Source organism: Macrosteles quadrilineatus, unplaced genomic scaffold (genome assembly GCF_028750875.1).
Source record: "Macrosteles quadrilineatus isolate MER2022 unplaced genomic scaffold, UCM_ALF_1.0 Scaffold_2__2_contigs__length_208266976, whole genome shotgun sequence".
Taxonomy (NCBI): domain Eukaryota; kingdom Metazoa; phylum Arthropoda; class Insecta; order Hemiptera; family Cicadellidae; genus Macrosteles; species Macrosteles quadrilineatus.
Genome location: NW_026542595.1, coordinates 71,078,155 through 71,099,656, shown reverse-complemented (window position 1 = coordinate 71,099,656; position 21,502 = coordinate 71,078,155). Strand labels below are relative to the sequence as shown.

General features: G+C 35.9%; 1 protein-coding gene across 5 annotated transcripts in view; it reads left to right on the top strand.

The window, feature by feature from the left end:
* Window positions 1-21,502, top strand: part of LOC128986927 (uncharacterized) — an 82,854-nt gene that overhangs the window by 52,999 nt on the left and 8,353 nt on the right. For 3 of the 5 annotated variants that reach the window (XM_054407543.1, XM_054407542.1, XM_054407539.1), the window contains 14 exons: window positions 2,729-2,970; window positions 3,629-3,792; window positions 13,130-13,232; window positions 13,843-13,896; window positions 14,530-14,716; window positions 14,860-15,006; window positions 15,579-15,805; window positions 16,131-16,209; window positions 16,471-16,785; window positions 17,295-17,534; window positions 17,967-18,048; window positions 18,325-18,553; window positions 20,483-20,596; window positions 21,058-21,207. In XM_054407543.1, coding sequence (XP_054263518.1) covers window positions 2,729-2,970; window positions 3,629-3,792; window positions 13,130-13,232; window positions 13,843-13,896; window positions 14,530-14,716; window positions 14,860-15,006; window positions 15,579-15,805; window positions 16,131-16,209; window positions 16,471-16,785; window positions 17,295-17,534; window positions 17,967-18,048; window positions 18,325-18,553; window positions 20,483-20,596; window positions 21,058-21,207 — 2,333 coding nt within the window. The remainder of the gene's footprint in view (window positions 1-2,728; window positions 2,971-3,628; window positions 3,793-13,129; window positions 13,233-13,842; window positions 13,897-14,529; window positions 14,717-14,859; window positions 15,007-15,578; window positions 15,806-16,130; window positions 16,210-16,470; window positions 16,786-17,294; window positions 17,535-17,966; window positions 18,049-18,324; window positions 18,554-20,482; window positions 20,597-21,057; window positions 21,208-21,502) is intronic. The other 2 variants (XM_054407540.1, XM_054407541.1) reach the window with 2 other exon arrangements.

Sequence of the window (21,502 nt, the reverse complement as noted above, 5' to 3'; positions counted from 1 at the left end):
AAAACCCCGACCATTAAAACATTTTGAACATTGCCTTGTAATCAGGGCAAAATCGTGATGTTATTTGCAGTCACAGCGAAATCAAGATCATCATCTGCGGTCATGGCAAAATCGTGAACATCTTCCGATGTTTAGGCTACTTCATCGATATCTACGACCTTGGCTAAACCATGACCATCACCCGCAATGGTGACAATAGCAGTTTCATGGCCACACTATAAATAAAGAATAACACATCAAATAAAGAAGAATTCTAACTGTAGCAAAACAATTTAAAGAGAGTTGGATTAAAAAGAAGACAGTTACTTGGTTATAAAACTGATTTGTTAAGCAAATAAAGAAATTACTGTACAAATTGTGTTTACAGATTAGTGTTCTTATTTATTTATGGATTGGTCTATAGAGTTTTGGGTACTTTCATATTATACCACAGCCACAACTCCAGGCTACGGCCTGGTAGAATTGGCAACGTCGCAAGTAGTATTGTTTAGCGCCAGACAACATAAGACAACATGACAGACAGGTGACACCAGATCATTAATTCGCATATTTTTCATTTAATTTTATATTTATGAATATAAATTTATTAAAAGATTGAAAATAAAACATAAAAATGAAAACCAAAACAATATAAATTGAAAATCTATTTCTGTACATTTAAAATGGAGTAAATATTTTCATAGCCCAGTATTCCAAACAAAACAGCTGTAACAACACTACTTACAACATTGCCACTTCGAAGGCCGCGGCGTGGAGTATACTTAAGCCTCCAGGTGGCAGTGATAATACCAACCAAACCGATAAATCGACTTCCTTATTTACTCCATTCTAAAAAAATCCTATTACATAAGTATTGCCAAAATTCATATACAGCTTATAAGTAGCACCACTGGTTATACAGAATCAGACAAAATGGCTATGTCATATTAACATTTATTTCTTCAACAAAGCTGAAATTGACTAAGATGGTAGGATTAAAATGTGTATCCTTCATTTTGCCTAAAGCATTGAATCAATAAGATCACTGAAGATGAATCAGCAGAGACTATGATAAATGCTAGTTACTTAACCTTTTTCATACTATAATGTATTAGAGTTAAGAGTAAAAAGGCACTCATGGTTGTACTTTAGATATATCCGTGTAAAAAATGTTGTATGAAGAGTCTATCCATATCTTGCCGCCTTTAATTCATTGATTCAAGTCAACTTCTATTTATAAAAACTGCTTTGCCATGGTTTCATTCCCCTTGCATGTACTGAATGATGGTGTAAACTTTTCTCAACTAACAAAAAATAGTTTTGCTTCATGGTAAGGAGGAAAATGTTCTGGTAGTGGGTATTGTTAAAGCATTACGTATGCATGTTTTGTTTCTGTGCATGTTTTGGTACTTTTTTTGGATAGGATTTATTTTATAGTAAGGTATTGCAAGGAGGTATTTGAAAGAAGTGATATAAGCTATGACTATAGATAGGCTAGCCTTCAGATGCAGTTATGTTATACCCTTTGAGCTTCAAAGACCAATATATCAGGCACCATAAACAAAACGTTCACTAAACATTTATCTATAGAAATAGAAATCAACACAAACGGCTTAAGTTATACTTCATACTAGTTAAAGTTATGGCATGATACTGGAGAGCCCTCGTATTACTCATAAATTTGACTTTAAAATAATAGATCTCCTAGTATTTACTAGTTGGGCCATGGTTTAATTTTATACAGTTATGAAATGTATGTTTACTCACAAATTGGACGAATTAGGTCTTACTAGCAGGCTTACAAATTGTTTTCAATTTTATAAACTAGTTATGAAACGTAGGTGGCACCTATTATTGATAGTAAATAATAGAATATTAAAATATCACAAGTAAATTACAATAAGCGTTTGAGAACTAATGTGTATTTATCTTTATTTCAAACATATAGTTGACATTCAAAGTTTGGTACTTTTATCAATATTGAATTCAATATGAACACCAAAACACAAACAATAAATTTATTGAGAGTAGTTGCTTTGAGTATGGTATGTAAGTGAAATTGATCACCTAACTAAAAATAGGCATTGTCTGGATTATCACTGACATATACGGCCGTATACTATAATTTTGTCTTACAACGTTTGTAACGCTCCGTGCGGTGGGCGATGCCGGAGTGGGGCGGTAAGTAAAGTTCCAGAGTTCCATTGTCCAGCAATGTCTAGTGTGCAAGTCATGAGCTCACCAGTCTGTGGCCGAGCTTAGAGGGATTGGTCCACCTATAATAAACTTTAGACAGCTCTGGTGGAAGTTGATGGGATGGGATGAAAGGGTTCTTAAACATCAAATCGAACACCTTGCTTAATTTTTCATATCGGTAATAAGTGTGGTCCTAACTAAAACATGAAGAAAACCCTAAATAAAAATAGACACAATTAAATTAACGAATAATACCGGGGCTAAAATTCAATTACATTTCTCTGATAACTACCATTACAAATTGCATAAGTACTTGTAGGGCCACAATGTACATCAGTAGTAATTAAATTGCAATCAATAGTTCTAAAGAGTGGTTACTGGCCAAGACCTTGAAACCTTTAATTTTTACTCCAATTAACTTTAAGGATTTGGTAACTTTATCTTGCTGTCCATTGGTAAGTAAGTTTATATAGAATTTCAAAGATAGTGGTTTCATAAATCTTCTACTTTGCTTATGTAATATCACGATATATTATGTTATGTTATGCGGCAGGTTATTTGGTAGTGAGGATGTGGACCTTCGTCCAGTGTTGTGCCCCCCACCACCCTCTCCACCACCCCCGCCAATCATATCATCCCCCCCACCACCTGAAGCAGCTGGGGAGCGGCTCTGGGCTCGCTACAAACAGAACAAGCCTGACACATACAAGGTCAAGTACACTCCTACCCGACGTGATAGAGCACCTAGTGTCGACAAGTTTGGACGCTACAACCGCCTCAACAGTGGGTCTGAAGGTGAGTCTCCACTGTGATGAATCTTAACAAATTTAATTTAAAAATTAATAAGATTAGCTGGAAATACAGTAAAATTGCATCAAAAAGTTAAAACAATTAATTGATCATTTACCGCAATCACGGCGACACCAAGTTGTCTCCTACAATCACAATCTTCTTACTGTTTCCAATGACCTAAAAAGTTAACCAACAGAACGCTGATAATGAATGGGCGCCCAGCTAAAGACTATTCTCCATTATTCCATATTTTCTGGGTTCATATCTAATTCATGGACTTTTCTTAATTAAATATCCTGCTGTTCTCACTTTTCTGGGTGGCAGAAAACGCCGGTTTTTATTTTGGAACACATGACTTTGTTTTTAAATTAAATATATAGTAACCTTAATTCCACAGTTTTTTTCTCATTTTAATAGAATCTGCCCTTGCCACTATTCTGCTACTTTAAATCTATCAACTAGCGTAAAAAATTGGCCATCACTGCTGAGCTGTGAATGTTTCCAGCCTTTTTCTAGTATCGTAATATGATTGCCACAATGGTTGCCTATGGTCGATTAATATAAATCTCAAACGTACAAGAATTATTGTCTAAGCTAAGAGTGCAATCATTGGGAAACCAATGATATGAAGAACATGTGAAGCATTAGAATGATGTGTCAGGTCGGTGGGGCAGCAGTGGCCGAGCTAAGAACACAGAAGATGTGGACATGAGGGCTCCTCCTCTGACTCCAGATGGTAGTTACAACCACATCATAATACAAGCTATGGAGCAACACAAGCGAGGTGACCTGGACAACGACGCTTACAAGCGAGTCTTAAGCGAGGTCAGTGTTGGCAGCACAATGTCATGTCTATGTTTAATGTCTAGGGTATTATCTAGGCTTAAATAATTTTTGTTTTTAAACTTGTCCAACACTGTGAAGCTCACTAAAAGGTTGATACCATTGCTTTTATTCCTTCCTCAAAATGTCTTGTATAGGTAGTCCTTGTAAATGTGTTTGAAACATTTCAGTAAAGTAAGGGTTATTATCAGTCTTTTGTCATTGATAGAAATTCAATTAATTATCCTAACCATGATAACTAATATTAACTAACTATGTAGTATTTTATATGGTATCTATATTGTATTCTTCCTAGGGGTCCGCGGAATTGGCTAACTCTGGAACTCACTAACCCCATGTTAAATGCCCTATCTTCAAATTTGGTCGATGAGAGGAACTCGCTAACTTGTTCGGTTTCGGAATTGGCTAACTCCGGAACCCGCTAACCCGCTCTAGAGCCGGGTTAGCGAATTCCGTCCTCGTACGGAAGTCGCTTTCTCGGTCCCTCGGCGGAACTCGCTAACTCCCAATCAGAAGCCTCGCGGGCCGTCCAATGGGAGCCAAGCACGAATATTTTTGGCCAGTGTTGCCGAAAGTGTAGTACCTATATCGTATCGGCACCATAATGTCGTATCCTACGCTTAATTAGGAGTAAGAGCAACGTAGTCGATAAAATAAATATATTTTGAAGTATGTTTAACTACAGAGAAGTTCTTATGATTATTAGGGTGGAAAATGCATTATAGTCTTACCATAGACTAACCAACACAAGTAAACTTTACATCCCATTGTAAACTTTGAAGCTCGTTTTTCGTGTCTAGTTCATGTCCGGTGACACTGATCGCTAGTGTCGACAAAATTGTGTTTCTATTATTTTATAGTTAACTTCATGATTTGTTCCTTACTGTTTGGTTATATAACTAGGGGACGTGTTATTAGTTGTGATTAGAACGTTTTATTTGGTTAAACGAGGTTTTAAATTACTGAAAACAAGAAACAATTGTAAACCAAACACGACCTCTAAAGACAATACACCGGACAGAACTAACAATACAACTGTCTTCAGATCATCCGTAAGGATGAGAAATGTACTAATATAAGTAGGGATGGACGGGTCCCGAAATTTCGGGAAATTTTCGGGAATATTTAATTCCCGATCATCGGGACGGGATTACTTTCAATTCGGGATTTTCTCGGGACGGGATTTGTTCTGTCAGTTTATTTTTTCAACTATGCGCAATTTAATCACGCCACGGTTAAATCAACATTCTGAAGATTCTATTAAACTATTGAGAACTATTGTTGACTATTTATTTTCCCATTTTATCCCAATACTGTTTACATATCCAAGTTTTAATGCATTGAAAGTATCAAGATTGCAACTGATTGAATAACAACAGACAGTAGACGACGAGACGGCATTGAGAGACTGACGACGACAGTTGAGTCTGCTTTGATCATGAAGACGACAAGGTAAGGTTAGTTAGTTACCAACTGTACAACAATGAATAAAAGGAGAGTGGATAACATATTGTATGTATATTTGGATGAAATAACACTCTTTTACACTGTAGTAAAAATGACTGGAGTCACAATTACTTTAAACTAAATATCTTTGATTTAAAGTCTGTTGCCAATTAATTCTTAAAAATTAACATAGTGTTATGTAATTTATGTGAAAATTAAAACTATTATTTTTCTCTGAACATAGTATGAATGACGTCTGCAAATTATTTTTTTACAAACAGTTTTAGTTTACTTTACAGGATTACTTTTCCGTTGTCTTAGATATATAATACATATATATGTATATATATTATGACCAGAGAAAACAGGACACGTTATTTTACTGGGTTGTCTGTCTAAAAACAAAAACATTTATATTGTTATTATTAGGGAGCTCAAACAAGCATTAAAGACACAATTCTCATTTGTAGATATTTTTGTACTTGTTAATAACTTTGATAAGCATACTCAATGCTCATGTAGGCCTACTCACTTTCCACGGCAAAAAGATTCCATTAGTGTTATAATGGTGTTATATAGTCAATGATTCTATGTACGTATCTATTCTCTATGCATGAATTGCTTAAAATTGAGGTTAGTTATTTGTTGTTGATACTAAGGAGACTGCCGACTGATGTGATTATCTTTTGAAGTGTTTAAGGCTGAATTGTTTCGTTTAAGATCCTATTACTGTGATAACTAATACATTTATTTTTTAGTATAGCCTAGTTGAAGATGGTTATTTGCTAAATAGGAATAGGCCTAACTAATTTGATGTTTATAGTCACGTTTTGTGGAAGATTCACTAGCGGTGTTTTTATTGAACAACGTCGGATTCATTTGATATTGTTTCACAAGTTATAGAATAGTAATGAATGAAACTGAGGAAGAAACAACTAGGGTTGAAACATCAGCCACCAAAAAGGCTCCCATTTGGGACCATTTCAGGACCATTAGTGTTGCACAATCATCGTCATCATCAGCTCCTGCAGGTGAGGTTGCCAAATGTATATATTGCAATCAGGTAATAAAAACAAACTTTGGGAATACCACTGGAATGAGGAGGCATCTAGAGAATAAACACTTTTCAAAATTCTTGCTGTTCAAAAAGACTCAAAGTGAATATGAGGCGAAAAAATCTAAAACACGACTGAAACCCCTTCCAGGGTCATCTGCAGGCCTAGTAAGAAAAACCCCTGATCAGACTAAACAGTCAAAGCTAACCGACCTCAATAAATGGGACAGAACCAATCCTAAGGCCATTGTACTAACCAAAGAAATTGGAAAATGGATGGCTTCCAGTCTACACCCCTACAGCCTTGTTGAGGAACAGGGTTTTAGAAAAGTTCTCGGCATAGCACAACCCTTATATAATGTCCCTTCCTCCAAAACATTTAGTCGTAGAGTGATCCCTGATCTGTACAGAGATGTCAAAACTGTGATCAGCTCTTCAATACAGCAACAAAAATCAGTCTTGACATCAATATCTCTTACCTTGGACATGTGGACTTCCTTGTCAAACAATGCCTATTTAGCAGTTACAACCCATTTCATGGACAAAGACTTCCATATCCAAAATTATTGTTTGGGGTGCTATTCATTTATTGGTGAACATAAGGGCGAACATATAGCTCAGAAAGTTCGAGAGAGCCTGAAATATTGGGATTTGGCAAACCTAGGCATTCCAATGTATGTGATTACAGATAACGCCAAAAACATGAAGTTGGCAGTAAGCCAGTGTAAAGAGCTAACACCCTTGAGCTGTTTTGCCCATTCTTTACAATTGGCAATAGGGGATGCGAAAAAAGAAACCCAAGGCATGGCCGACCTAGTAGCAAAAGCCAGGAAAATAGTAGGCCACTATAAGCATAGTTCTACAGCTTCTGAACGGCTACACCAAATACAGGAAGAGATGGGCAAGGAGGTGTTGAATCTTATCCAAGATGTTGAAACCCGATGGAATTCGGAGTATTTAATGCTCAATCGACTTATCAAGAACAAGGAACCAGTTTCAAGGGATCTAGTGTCATTTGGAAAAATTGATAATTTGACGGTTTCAGAGTGGCGTCTAGCAGAAGCCTATGTCAAAATTCTCGAGCCACTTTATGAAGCAACAGTCGAGATGTGCTCTTCCATAATGCCGACTGCTTCATTAGTTATACCAATTTTATATTGCATCCAGGAAAAACTTAGTGCAATCATTAATGACAAAGAAGGGGTTGGGAAAATGTTTTCACGCCAATTGCTCAAGAGCTTAAGATCTCGATTTCCTAACTCATTGAAAGTTGATCCATATGTGACAGCAATGCTGACTGATCCACGATTTAAGGATGTGGCACTGGAGCCTTTTGAAAGAGCTATTTCATTGGGCTCACTAAAGCAAAGAATCATGACAGCCATAGGACAATCGCCTTCAGAAACAAATCAGTCAAAAGGTTAGTAGGATCTCTCCAATAATAGTCTATAAAATCCACCCATAAAAAAAACTTTTTATTTTAGAACTAAGGTATTTTGAAATTATTGAAAAAATGTTTGAGCTTAACAAATCAGTCATTAGCCTGTAGGCTAATTAAGGCCATATTTTAATATGGGTCTATAAAAAAATTGTGACTATTTTTTAAGGGAACATCCCAACTCTCTTTCAAAATACTGTAGGTGTGTTTTTTTTGGCTAAAGTAGGCCTATTGGAATATTTAAACTAAGCTCACCTACCTTTTACAGTGAGATATTTCTGGATATGCTCTGGGAAATGGCTATGGGCCTGGGCTACAATAATTAGGTAGATAGCCAAATTTTCATAGGTGGAAAGAGCAAAGGAAATGTGATTAGGATGTACGCTACATAAAAAAAACAACTGTGATATAAATTGAAACATAATATTGTGAAGGTACTCCAATTCAAAGGGTAAGGCATAATAATAAAACACATATTGCATATTTTTTTAAACAGTGTGATTTATTTTGTTTTTTATCAAAATCTTGTCTTTCTAGCCCAAGATGAAGAAGACAAATCAAAATCGTTGTGGTCGATCTTCAAAAAAGCTGCAGCACAGAAGGCTTCAGAACCACAGGAAAGCACCCAGCTTGAAATCCAGGTGGACAATGAGTTTAAAATCTACTTTGCTGAACAAACCATTCCACCATCGGAGGATCCCTGTGCATGGTGGAGGGAAAACGAAGGACGGTTTCCCCTTTTGAAGTCCATCGTTCGTCACTACTTAGGAATACCGGCGACAGAAGTAGCAAGCGAAAGGACATTCTCAAGTGCGGGTAACGTTGTTTCACCATTAAGGCAAAGACTTTCGAATGAACATGTAGAGGAGTTGGTGTTTCTACATCAAAACGCGAAACTATTGTATGATAAGTTGAAATAAGTCATACATTTGACCAACAGGCTTACCTCTTTAACAGTCTTATTTTGATATCTTGACTGACAGCACCTACCAAATTTAATAGGCCTACTATGTAAATGACAAATGTGTCCCTCAATCTCTATGAAAACTAGTAGGCCTACAGTCAAACTATTGTGAATGTCAATGTAGCTGTTATATTAATGCTTATAAAATATTAAATATCATTTATGTTCTTTAGTTTTGGTTTTTGAGTTTATTTAGGATAGATATTTTAGCAACATATTCTTTCAGTGTGATTTTTAGTCAGAGCTTGTGATGGAGCTTAAATGATGCGTTTGCTTGCAATAAATGTGATAAAATGCAAATAAAATTAGGTTGTTCGATGTTAATACATTGTTATTAATTTTTATGTTTGCAATCATCTCTTGGTTAATGTTTATTTTTGTTTTGATGCTTTGAGTTTTCTTAGCTTAAGATGACTATTTGAGTACATATTTTAGTGTTAGATTTCTTTTCAGTTGTAGAGTTTGTGGTAATTTGCACTAAATGTGATAAATAAAAGGCAAATCAAATAAGATGGTTTGATCTCATAATATCTTAAGAAGATATATTGTTAATGATTTGTTTACTATTTCTTTGTTGGTGTTTATTTTTTAGTTTTGATGCTTTGAGTTTATTTAGGATAAGTAGGCTAAGTATTTTGACAACATTACATATTCTTTAGTGTTACCCAGCGTGTGATAATTGCAATAAATGTGATATAATGCAAGCCAAATAAGATGGTTTGATCTCATAATATCTTAATATTTAGGCTAAGTATTTTGACAACATGACATATTCTTCAAGTGGTAATTTTTAATCACAGATTGTGATAGTTTGCAATGAATTTGATTTGATATAAAGCAAATCAAATAAGATGGTTTGATCTCATAATATTTTAAGATATATTATTATTGCTATTGATTTTTTACCATTTCGTTGTTAGTATTTATCTTTTGTTTTGATGCTTTGAGTTTATTTAGGATAAGTAGGCTATTTTGACTACATGGCATATTCTTTCAGGGTAAATTTTTAATCATAGCTTGTGATAGTTTGCAAAAAATGTGGTATATAAATCAAATTAGGCACTTTGAAATTATAATGTGTTACAATATAGGCCTACTGTTATTGTTATTAATCTGATGTTAAATTTGCCACTACTATTTTAAATTATGTTTCCCTCTTTTGTCACCATTTCATATAAAATAATAAGTTTGGTATCTAAGCTATATTTTTGATGAAACATTACAGTAATTTATGTAAAGTCCAGGGCTTTTAAAAATAAATGATACTTTTAGGCCCTAATGTCACATAAAATTAAGACTGATGCACCATAGTTCAAAAGCATAAAATGTGTACTTTTTCTTTTTATATTTGGTGAACTTGTATTTTTAGGTAGGTATTATATCATTTTAGTTTGCTTAGAGTTTTTTGGTTGTGTTTGTTGCCTAGATGTTTTTACCCTTTGTTTGATTGCATTTAGTACAGTTAAGAAAGACTGATCAATAAAGACTGAACACTGCTTTTGTTTGTCATTGTTGCCTTTTCCAAACATTTTACTTACATTTTAAAGTAAACCAAAGTTTTGATCGTCTTACACAAAAAAATCCCGTCCCGTCCCGTCCCGAAAATTGGGAAGGAAATAAAAATCCCGTCCCGTCCCGTCCCGAACCAAAAATTCAATCCCGTCCATCCCTAAATATAAGGGAGTATGTTTTATATGTGGGTTTCTTACTTAAATAGTAGCTTATTGGTATGAAAAAGATAAAAATGCACATTTAATTTGGATCTATTACATGTTATGAAATATCTATTTTCGTAGTCCGCCATTTGTTTCTTTTATTCGAATAAATACAATTTTGTGAACTTCTGCAAATAAAATTTTTGAGTTCGTATTTTATATACTGGGCTTGTAGTAACCTTAAATCATAAATCATAATAAAATTTACACGTTAAACGTCATTACAGAATTACATTGTAGTGGTTATGTATTTTTAAATAGAGCTATTGAATTTAAATAAATATTTATCAATACATTATAAAGTGGTAGGCCTAATGTATTCATGGATTGCATTAAAAGTTAGTCTATGCATAAATACAACTTGTAAATTTCTTTTATCGTAGGCTATTAGTGTAGAACCCGGGTCATCCTCTTAATTTTGTTGAATTAATATTAATTTTATGTCTTTCAGTAGGCTTACTTTTTAAAAGTCTGGAGTTTTTTTCCAGGCTGATTCTATCTTATCCAAAAACAAAGCTATTGTCTATTGTGTAGCTCAGTACTGGGGAACGGTGAACCGAGCAATGGCTTGGTATAGTTTATATCGTTTGTGAAAGCAATATAAAGGAAACCCAACACTCAAATCAGGAAAATCCGTCAATTAGTTTATTAAAAATTGTGAATTAAAATTACCGTGTCACGTTTTATTATATGAATATTATATTATCTTCTCCTATTTTTTACTAGTGGTGCTTAGCCTTCTTTCACACCAGCACGGTGCGGGACCGTCCCGCACCGGACGAAGGTGTTTAGACTATTGAATCATATAGGAGCTTTCACACCAGTGCGGGTTGACCCGGACAGACCTAAACCTCTGTCCGGGTTGAAAAATCACCCGCACGAACCTAAACTTCCAATGCGGGACGAAACCGCACGAATAGTTTTTAGATCATGGGTTCTTATGTACGCTTTCACACTTACGCGGGACGGGCTGGTTTCGCCCGCACATAGCAGTAGTTTTGACAGTCTATGCCTATCAGTGGTTGAGTGTGGTTGATTTTGTAGTTCTCTTGTTAATTAATAGGGAAGTTTGTTGTTTTTGGTATGGAGGTTGAAACTTATATAGTGCTGATTAGTTTGGTCAAGCTTTATATTTTGGTTTAGTTTGAAGGCCAGTGTGTAGGACAAGACCCCCACTGCAGCAAACCATCATACATTTGCATGTTAAAATTTTTACAAACGATTTGATTAAACATACCTGATTTATTTAATATAAAAACATTTGGTTTAAGAAGCACTTACATTTTCTTCTATATGGAAGGAAATGAAGTGGTTGTTTAAGCTAAAACCGCCTACAAATATGTGCATAAAAATCCATATATCGAAATTTGAACTACAGAATTACTTTATCTCCTATAGTGCCATGAAATCAAAATATGGTCCCAGATGTTATAGTATATTTCATAAAAAGAGTAGAAAGTGAGTCATTACATTATTTGTGACAATGCGAGATTCATCGAGCACTTTTTAAATGGTTGAGAATAATTATAGACCCACTTTCACTTGTGTTTTTAACGTTACTTTTCGCTGCACTACAAAGAATAATTATTGTCTTCATTACAAAGCTCATACAGTAGAATGTTATAGGTTATGCCTTCAATTTAAAGTTAGTGTTTACTTTAGTTGTTGACAGTTAAAACAGTCGATAAAAGAATAACAATTATTTGTTTGTTTACGTCGGAAAAAATCCAAAACAGATATAAACATAACTTTCGCATAGTAAACATTCTTTTGCCGTAATAAAATAACAATTTAATGAAAGATTTTCGCAAGTTATTTGGCAAGGGGGCAAGTTATTTGTATTTTTATTTTCGGATACAAGTACCATAACCATCTTTCTTTTATTTATTTGAACAAAATACATCCAAAAGCACAAAGTTTCAGGCTGGAAACGCCCGGATCCGGGCAGCTAGTGTGAAAGGGCCTTGCGGGTCACCCCGCATCGACGGTGCGGGACGGTGCCGCACCGCGCTGGTGTGAAAGAAGGCTTAGGTGTACAATCTAAAAACGGTTTTATAACATGTAACATACATCTGTTTCCGTGTTTAAGAACTTGCGTGTATTTTAGCTTAGTTTCGTAGAGGTTTAATTATTTAGTACCAATTAAACTGAAATTTCAATATTTTTCATATCCTATTATTTTCTTTTATACTGATGGCATTTATATTTAAGATCGAAATCATAAACATTTAACTGGCCATTGTACAGTTTAATAAAAAAAACACTTTTTCATGATTTTTTAATTGTCTTTTGAATTACTTTGGGCTAGTTATCTGTTAAAAGTGGAATTTATAACAAAAAACAATAACATTTACTGTATCTTTATTGACACTGACATTTTGAAATACGGCAGTGTACGATTATTTTGTCGTACAAGGTTGGCAACGCTCCGTGCAGTGGGCGCGGCCGGGTTAGCGACTTCCAGAGTTAGCGAATTCCGCCGCGAGACAAAATCGAGTTAGCGGGTTCCGGAGTTAGCCAATTCCTGACTGAGACGGTTAGCCAGTTCCGGAGTTAGCCAGTTCCGACACACGACCGAGTTAGCGAGTTCCTGAGTTAGCCAATTCCTACGTCTCCTTCCTAGGCTTTGCAGCTGAACAAGTTAACAATATTATGTAGTTTGTACTCTTCACAATGTATTTACTTGGTGTTGTCTGCTGCAGGTGTTTGCCATGAGAGAGAAGCAACAGCTGGAGGAGGCCCAGAGGAGAGATGAGGAGGCTCAGGCTGAGCAACTGGAGCCTGTCAGTGATGATGACATTAGTGGTACGTTCACACTACTACTACTACTACTACTATCTATCAATCTCATATACTGCTACAGTACTTGTACTAACATTTGATAGGAAAGTGAAGTAAAACAGTAAAACATCACATTGATATAACATAGGCCTTCTTAAAGAGTGGAAAATGTCGGTTGAATTCAAGAATTTTATCTGTTATTCAATCTCCTCTATGAAGAAGTTTGTCCTATATTAGGACAAAATACCAGCATTATCTTTTTAGATCTTTTTATTTGTACAGTACATCTATTAGCCCCTGAAACCAATTTTTTTAGGTAAACTAAAAAAAAACCTTAGTACTTGTATTTACACATTTTTAGTGATGAATTCTTTCGTAGCTGTAATCATAAATTTTCAGTTACTGATTGGAAGACATTGATGTTTTCTGGCACCAGCCACAAAAGCTTTAGTATGAAGATTATTAGATAAATATAATTTTACTATAAAAAATTAGTAAGAACAAGAAGTACTGTTGCAAACGATTACCATCCCAAAAGTCAATGTATTAAGATCAGAATTTTTTATGACATTAAAGTTAAACTGTTTCTAATTAACTGGTTCTAACCAACTTAAAACAGTTGTTATTGTTTCAGCAGGCTCCTTGTCTGGAGTAGAAGATGCCCCATCTCCTCCAGAATCATATTCAGGTAAAAAATAATCAATAAATACCATGGCCCAAATAGATTTTTTAACTTCTACATTAAACAACAACTTGATTGTTTCATATATGCTCATCCAAGTATTATTATCAAGATTTAACATTCAATAAAATCGTTTTTAAGTTGTTCTTGCTAATATGTCTAGTCCTGGCTTACGCTATTTCACAATTATTATAATAAAAGTATCCAATCCACAAATAAAATAATTTTGCTTTACATTAGCCACTCTTACCTAGCTTGTACCTAGCCACTGTTACATTAGTCGCAGATAGTCTGGGCGCGCTAGGGTGCGGGGTGTGGAGGGGAGTGTTTATTGCTCATTTCTAAAAACATCTGGCCCACATGGCTCTCTGGGGTTGTTCAGCGCCTCACTGCTGTATTCATGGCTTTGGCGTGGAGGACGGTTAGTACACAAGGGTCCGCGCGCCCAGACTAGCTGCGACAACTGTAGGTTACAGGGGCAGTTTTTTTTCTGCTGGCTACCTATCAAATAGTTAGTGTTTAGCATCACTTTGTCACACATCTTCCATCCTAGACAGTTTCCAATTGATTAAAAAATGGTTCTATATTGTATTAAATTAAGTTATTTCTAACATTATGTAGAACAATGTTTTGCTCCAGGTGGTGAAGACTTTAATGAGTCAAGCTTGAAGAAGTCCAAGACAGAAGATGAGTCTGATAGCAAAGTGGCCGGGAACTTGATGGATGTTGACATTAGAATACCTCCTGCAGACTTAGACATCAGGATAAAATCTCTCTTTGACACCGAGGAGAAACCTGTTGACGACAAATCAAGCCAGAGGACAAGGTAATTGTCTTAAATTTGTTTTTTTTTTTATTTTAGTAATAAGTAATATTCAATAAAACTAGATACATGACTAAAATGATAATGTTGTAAGATGTGTTCTATGCGTTTGATAGTTTGCTAACATTTGTGATTGTTATTTTTAGAAGAGAGCCACTCCCATACACTAGAAGATCTGATGAATCTGAGAAAGAGAAATATCGACGACACAGGACTGAGGCCAGGGCAAGTAGGAGAGAGAAGAAAGCTAAACGGCTGGAGGAGGAGAGAGACTTACGATACAGAGAATCCAAGTATGACCTTCTAAGCTGATGTTTAGTAGTTTAATACTTTTCACACTTTAACACTGTGTCAAAACTCGCTTAGGTATTGGTATGGGCATTTTCGTTTACTCTTAAATATTTTTGTGCAGTAAAAGATAAAAACTGTGTTGTGAACAACTAAAAACATAAATTTAATAAAAAAATTTAAATATATTATTTATGATTATAATGTTAATAGCCTAGTATTTAAGCATTTATGGTTTTTAGCATGTTTGCCTGGATGGAAAAGAGACTGTACTGACTCAAGAAACCCAAAAACATTCACTAAACACAGACGTTTGAAAATTTCTTAGTTTTTAGTTTGAAAGAAATATGTTATCAGATGGTTGTGTAGTTGGATTTGTTTGTATATTGTGTAAAGCTTTTGTGTTTCTTGTGCCAGAATGGACTCTCTATTCAAGTAAGCACTCTATCCAAAAATGTCTTTGAAAGAAATGATTGATTGACTGTGCAAAGTTTAAACAGGTTTTATGTTTATTACTAGTACAAATTTTGTTCATACATTGCTGAATGCGTAAGGCATAACTTGGTATGATTGTTAGTAGGTATGGCCAGGAAGCATGGGTGCCGCCCCCTGAGGATGTCAAGGTGGGAGAGGAGACAGAAGTGCCCCGTGTGCCTCCGCTGCCCCCGTACATGCAAGCCCCGCCCCTTGATGGGCTGCCTCAGGCTACTCCAGTGCGACCACCACACTGGGACCCGCAGAGAATGCCTGGTCCCGGCCCTGCACCTGGTCCTTGGTTGCCAGGAATGCCCCCAACTATCAGAGGTAAGCTTAGGTTGGATGTGTTTATGTGTCCATTTGTTAGAAAACCCTTACTATTTGATAAAGAAGTTTAATGCCATTGTGAAATACTTACAACTTAATGTATTGTTAACCTTACATGAAATCTTAATTTTATATTACTTCATTTACTGCCCCACCGACCCTCCTCATTTCCGAGAAATAGAGCGTTTGACAGCTGATATGCAACCTGTAATTTATTTACCACCAACTGTCTTTAGACTACAGATACAATGGAGTTTGTCAGCTAGTAGGGAATATTTTAAGCTAAGTGTTACACACTATACCTTGTGTGGCAAATATGTTACAGCACCACCAGTGATGGGACTGAGGCCACCACAAGAAAGATTCATGCCTCCTGGATGGCATCAACCTGGACCTGGACCAAGGTACTTAATATTGAGATTTCAAATTCATTACAACGATTGATTTCACTCATGAATCCACTTAAGTTATTCAGTAATAATCAAGTATTTTTCTAAATATCACGTAATCGATTTTTTTTACTTGTTTATTGAAATTTTACATACAACAATAATCTGAAACTGCTTGTAAAAAAACAATTGTAACTCAAATTATGCCGATTGTGTTCTTAAATATATTGTGATGTTTCATTGCTGGTTGTACAACATATTTATTTTTTTTAACAGGTTTAACCGGTTCGGTCCACCACCCATGGGTAGATTCCCTCTGCTGCCCCTCAACCCTTGCGAGGTTCCACCTACTGACCAAGCTGTGCTCAAAGCTATCGAGGAGGACCCGACGAGGTCTATCAACATTGACGGAGTCCCTAGAGACATCCGCTTCTACGGCATCACAGCCGTGGCTTTGATGTCTTGGGATGATCCCAGGGAGATCAGCTTCCAGCCTGGCTCCCGACGGGTGATCATTGACGAGCGAGACAGTGTTATCGTACACTTCAACAGTCCTCCAGTGGAGGTGATCATTGATGGTCAGCCTCACAGGTAAACACACCGTACTATGTTGACTTCTCATAACATATGAAGCCTGTTTCCACATTGGTTAGGTTAAGTGTGTGGTTAGGTAATACAGAGTGTCTACAGCTTCCAGGGACGCCCTACCTCTTAGAAAACTCAGTGATAAATCATCTAGGTCCCAATGTCCCCAAAATCTATGAATTATAATTTAGACCTATCCTGAATTTTTGTAACACTTTGTAAACATGTAAATTCCTTACAAGGAAATTTTCTTCAGTGTAAATTTGTTTGTAGGAGGAAGATTAAGCGTTTTAAGTGAAGTTAGATGCAGGTGGAAAAGTGATGTTAACTAATTTCACCTGTGTAAATTGTGATGTGAGTCAACAAAGTCTTTTGTCAGCTGACTGTGTGTCTTATTTTAATGGGTAAATATTTTATTATGCCTTACTGTGACACATTAACACCACCAGTCACTTATAGCATAAATTACCTATATTTGACAAATACAGTATCCCTGAAAATTGATATATTTTTAGGTTACGGTTTGGAGCACCCACGAGAGAGCTGTTCATAGACAACCAGTGGTTTGAGGTGTTCTTTGGCGGCCCCCCCGTGGCATGCAACATAGCAGGGCAGCCCCACATGATACAGCTGGAAGGTCCCCCACCCCCTGTCAAGCCTGGGGCACCTCGCCGCGACCTAGTCGTGGGCAAGATCACACTAATCATTGACGCTGAGTATTTCTTCACCATCTACTTAGATGCTAAACCTCAAAAGTAAGAAAGCTGTTTTAATTTTCTTAGTTACACATATTATTTTTTATAGTTATGTAATATTTTTGTAAATAAAGGCATTCAAACAGTATTTGCTTGAACACAAAAGACATTCACATGTACTTTAAATGCTAGAAAGAAAAGTTAATTTTGTTTACATTTGCTTAACAATTGTATTAGTAATCAAGTTGCAGCTGAAGATGTGTGTTAGTAGTCAAACAGTTAACTTGTCCAAAATTAAAATTTAAAATGTTGATAGGTACTTAATAGCTTGTATGTAATGTTTTAAATTATTAATGAAAACTGTTTCATAATCATTACGATTACATAGAATGTTTTTCATGTGTGCATATAAAATGTGCTATTGTCTTTAACTGGTGCTTAAGTACTCTAGTCAAAACCATAATGCATTCTAAGAATGAATTTTGTTCTTAGGTTCGAGGTGAAAGGTGTAGGCTACATCATACGCTTCGTAGAAGCACTACAGAAGACAGTCATTAACGGGGTTCCATTCAAGGTGAGTCTCTAAAATATTAATTAATTTAATTAGCCTAGTTAATATCTTTGTGTAATCCCCAACACATCAACAAATTTTGAGGGATCTGATTTGGATTTTTTCCTAAAAGAGTTTTATTATCTCCAAACGAGATGCTCCTGTCATAAACTATTTAAAAACTAATTCCCGTCTTCTCCGTTGCTCTAGCTGAAATATCAATAGTATTTTTTATTATTTAATGCTTTGGAAGACTTTTCAGACTTTTTTTCTACAAACTAAGCTTTTGTATTGCCACAGAGTGATTTTGGAGGATTGCCGAAGCCAATAATTCTGAACGGAAATAAACACTTCTTTCGTCTGACGGCGCTGCCACGAGGTGTGACTCCTGGATTCCTCAGCATTGCCAACATGGAGGGAGGCCGCTTGCCATCCCCACCAGGCATGGTGGCCCCGCCGCAGCTGCCTGCTTCACTGGAGCAAGCTGTGCTCTTACCTCCCCCACACACACTCACAGCACCGCCCAGGAGTAAGTACATTACTGTCTTCAGGGTGTCTACCAACCGGGAAATCCGGGAAAACCGGGAATTGTACTTAAATTTTTACTGGCCATGAAATGTACGGGAATTGTCCTTAAATGCCAGACTATATCCTTAAATTTTTAATGGGCCATAATTTTATTGATCGCTAGTTGGTTAGGAGCACATATAAGGCTTATCAGATGTTTGTTTACATTTTCATCATTTATTACTAGAGTAATTATGCAATAAAAATCCCATTAGCAATCTCAAACCCATTACTATTTTATCACGACAATCAAGTGTCAAGTCAAGTACTTCCAAGAACTGTTGACTCAGCAGCTAGCTCATAAAAGTTGTATCACTTTTATTCCTTTACAACTTCTTTTTTTATTACTAGGGTAATTATTATTAGATCCCAAACCTATTTTATCGTGAAAATAATAGCTTTATAATGGCTGTTAAATTTCACTTCTTACTTGTACTTTCGGCTTGAAGATTCAATTTGCCGCGGCCATTGCCTAGTGCCATAAAACTGTTTATGGTTTCATATTAAACATGTAAATAATCTACAATCTTATTTTGTAAGTTAACCCCTTTTTATGGACATTTTATCTTTCAATTGACAAAACCACAAGCATTGTTGTTTGCATTAATGTTTTATCACTATGTAGGCCTGCTTGGTTTCAAATTATGTCATTGCATTTTCTGTATCTTTGTCTTATATTGTTGGCTATTCAGGTTTCAATGTTTTTTGTTTCCCATATATTTATTTATTGAGTTGTTTGCTTTAAGCAATCAAAATCTTATGAACTAGAATGAGGATAGTGACTTTGCTGCTATTATAACCTCATTGTTTGTTACTCAGTTTATATAGGCCCTCCTAAATAATTAGGTCTAGGCCTGGGTATTTTGATTCTTGAAAGAGCTGTAAAATATATTAAGAAAATGTAATTGAGCCTAAGATAAACAACTAATGATTGCTATGTGTCGATATTAACTTTACAAATGAAAATACAATAATCTTACTCTGTGCTTATTGCTTATTAATAGCCACTTACCATACCTTGATTTTGTACTAAGAATTGAGTACGGTAACAATATGCATTAAAGATTTTTTTTCGAGAACCTAACGTTGTGCCAAGGCGAATCATGCCAAATTAATCGGCCTGGAATCGGATAAGCTATGTTATGAAGTTTACGTGACTGATGGAGATATTTGTCGCTATCGCAGGAGACAATGATTGCGTTTCTCTGTTACACTATAAAAGCTTTACCTAAAGTATAGGTAGGCCTATGTTTGTTTACTTTCAATAAATTTCTATTTTGAAATTTTTAACTCTTATCTATTATTATTTACTTTTTTTTTTACTTACTCTGGTAACTACAGTGAATAACAAGATTAATACAGTTTGACAAATCAGGAAAATTATTCAGTAGGCCTAATGACACCGACAAAGGTTACGGCAAAGTGTCCTTAAATGTACGGGAATTGTCCATGAATTTTTTATCCAGAATGTAGTAGACACCCTGATTACTGTCTTAGATTCTGTAACTATTTGTGATATTTTTGTATTTTTATTAATGCCAGTAAAGCAAAAGTCAATTAATGACAGATTTAAAGAAATATGGGCCTCAATAAGGAAGTGTCATTGGACTTTGCTTCCAGCTAGGGCCCTCATCCCTCCAGCTCTATCTCTCTTCTCCTTTATTGTCTTATGTCAGGTTTTCTTTCTTTTCTTCTGTTTTTTCTGTGATTTTCACTCTTGAGCCTGTCTTTTGTCATCGTTTATTTCTGTTGCTTGTACCTAGCCATTTCCCCCATTTTATTTGTTCACTGGCAAGGCTCCATAGCTCATGGTTTGAAATTACTTCTGCGCCATAGGGGTTGTTACACTTTATTCCCACAGGTATATTGACAAACTTGTGTTTGATTGCAGTATCTCCTGATGTGAGAGATGTAGAGCAAGCAACTCTCATTCCCCCCACCCCCGCCTCAGCCAGTACAGCAGCTCTAGTCACCACCCAGCCTCCCAACTCTGCTCCTCCTCAAGGTAACTAACATGCTATCCTATGGGGCCTGTTTTAAAATAAAGGTCAGGAAGTAAACATTTTACTTAAAGGTGGAATAACAACACTTAATTCATTTGGTCAGTATTGACAATAATAATTACAAGCAAACTTTTTCGGTGTGATCAGGTTGGTAAAAACTCACTAATCAAGAAAAGTCATGTAAACTGCAAAGATTGTAGCAGCCAATCACCAATGCTATTTAAGTTTTGTAGTTAGTGATTAAATGCCCCCCCCCCCCCCTTAGTTACAAATCAATTTTTGTGAAACAAATTGTTACATTTTGTCAAACCATGCTGGGCAAGCAATTGAAGACCTTAGGGGATTTGTTGGGTCACTTACCTAGGGAACAAAGGATAAACGTCTCAAGCAAGAATTTTTACTGTATTGGTGACTTCATACAATATATGTTTGTTTAATGTGAATGTTGTGGTGTTTGTCACAGTGGTGGCCCCAGCAGTGCCAGCCAACTCCTTGGACATGTTGACAACTCTGTTGCCAGCCACAGAGCAAGGCCGTGCCTTGGCTAGCTACAGTGTGGACAGTGAGGGCAGCAACCCCGCAGTGGAACACAACAACGCCTCCAATGCACCTCGTTAGTACCCACAAATGTGTAGCGATTCAACATGTTTAAACCCTCGTGACTTTATACAGTAGATGTGCTTGCTTTTAACTGTTTAAGTCTTAAAAATGAGTCACTAGTTTTACCATGTTTTCATGAATGTTCAAATTAGTTTAATATTGTTTTCAATGACTTAATTCCAATTGATTTTTTTTCTATCCCTAATGTTTTGACCACTACACAGCCCCGCACCCAAAAGAGTTCTACTGTATGACGTTGACTAGGAGTAAAGTAACTTACAAGTTTATAAAAACTAAAAGTTTTATAT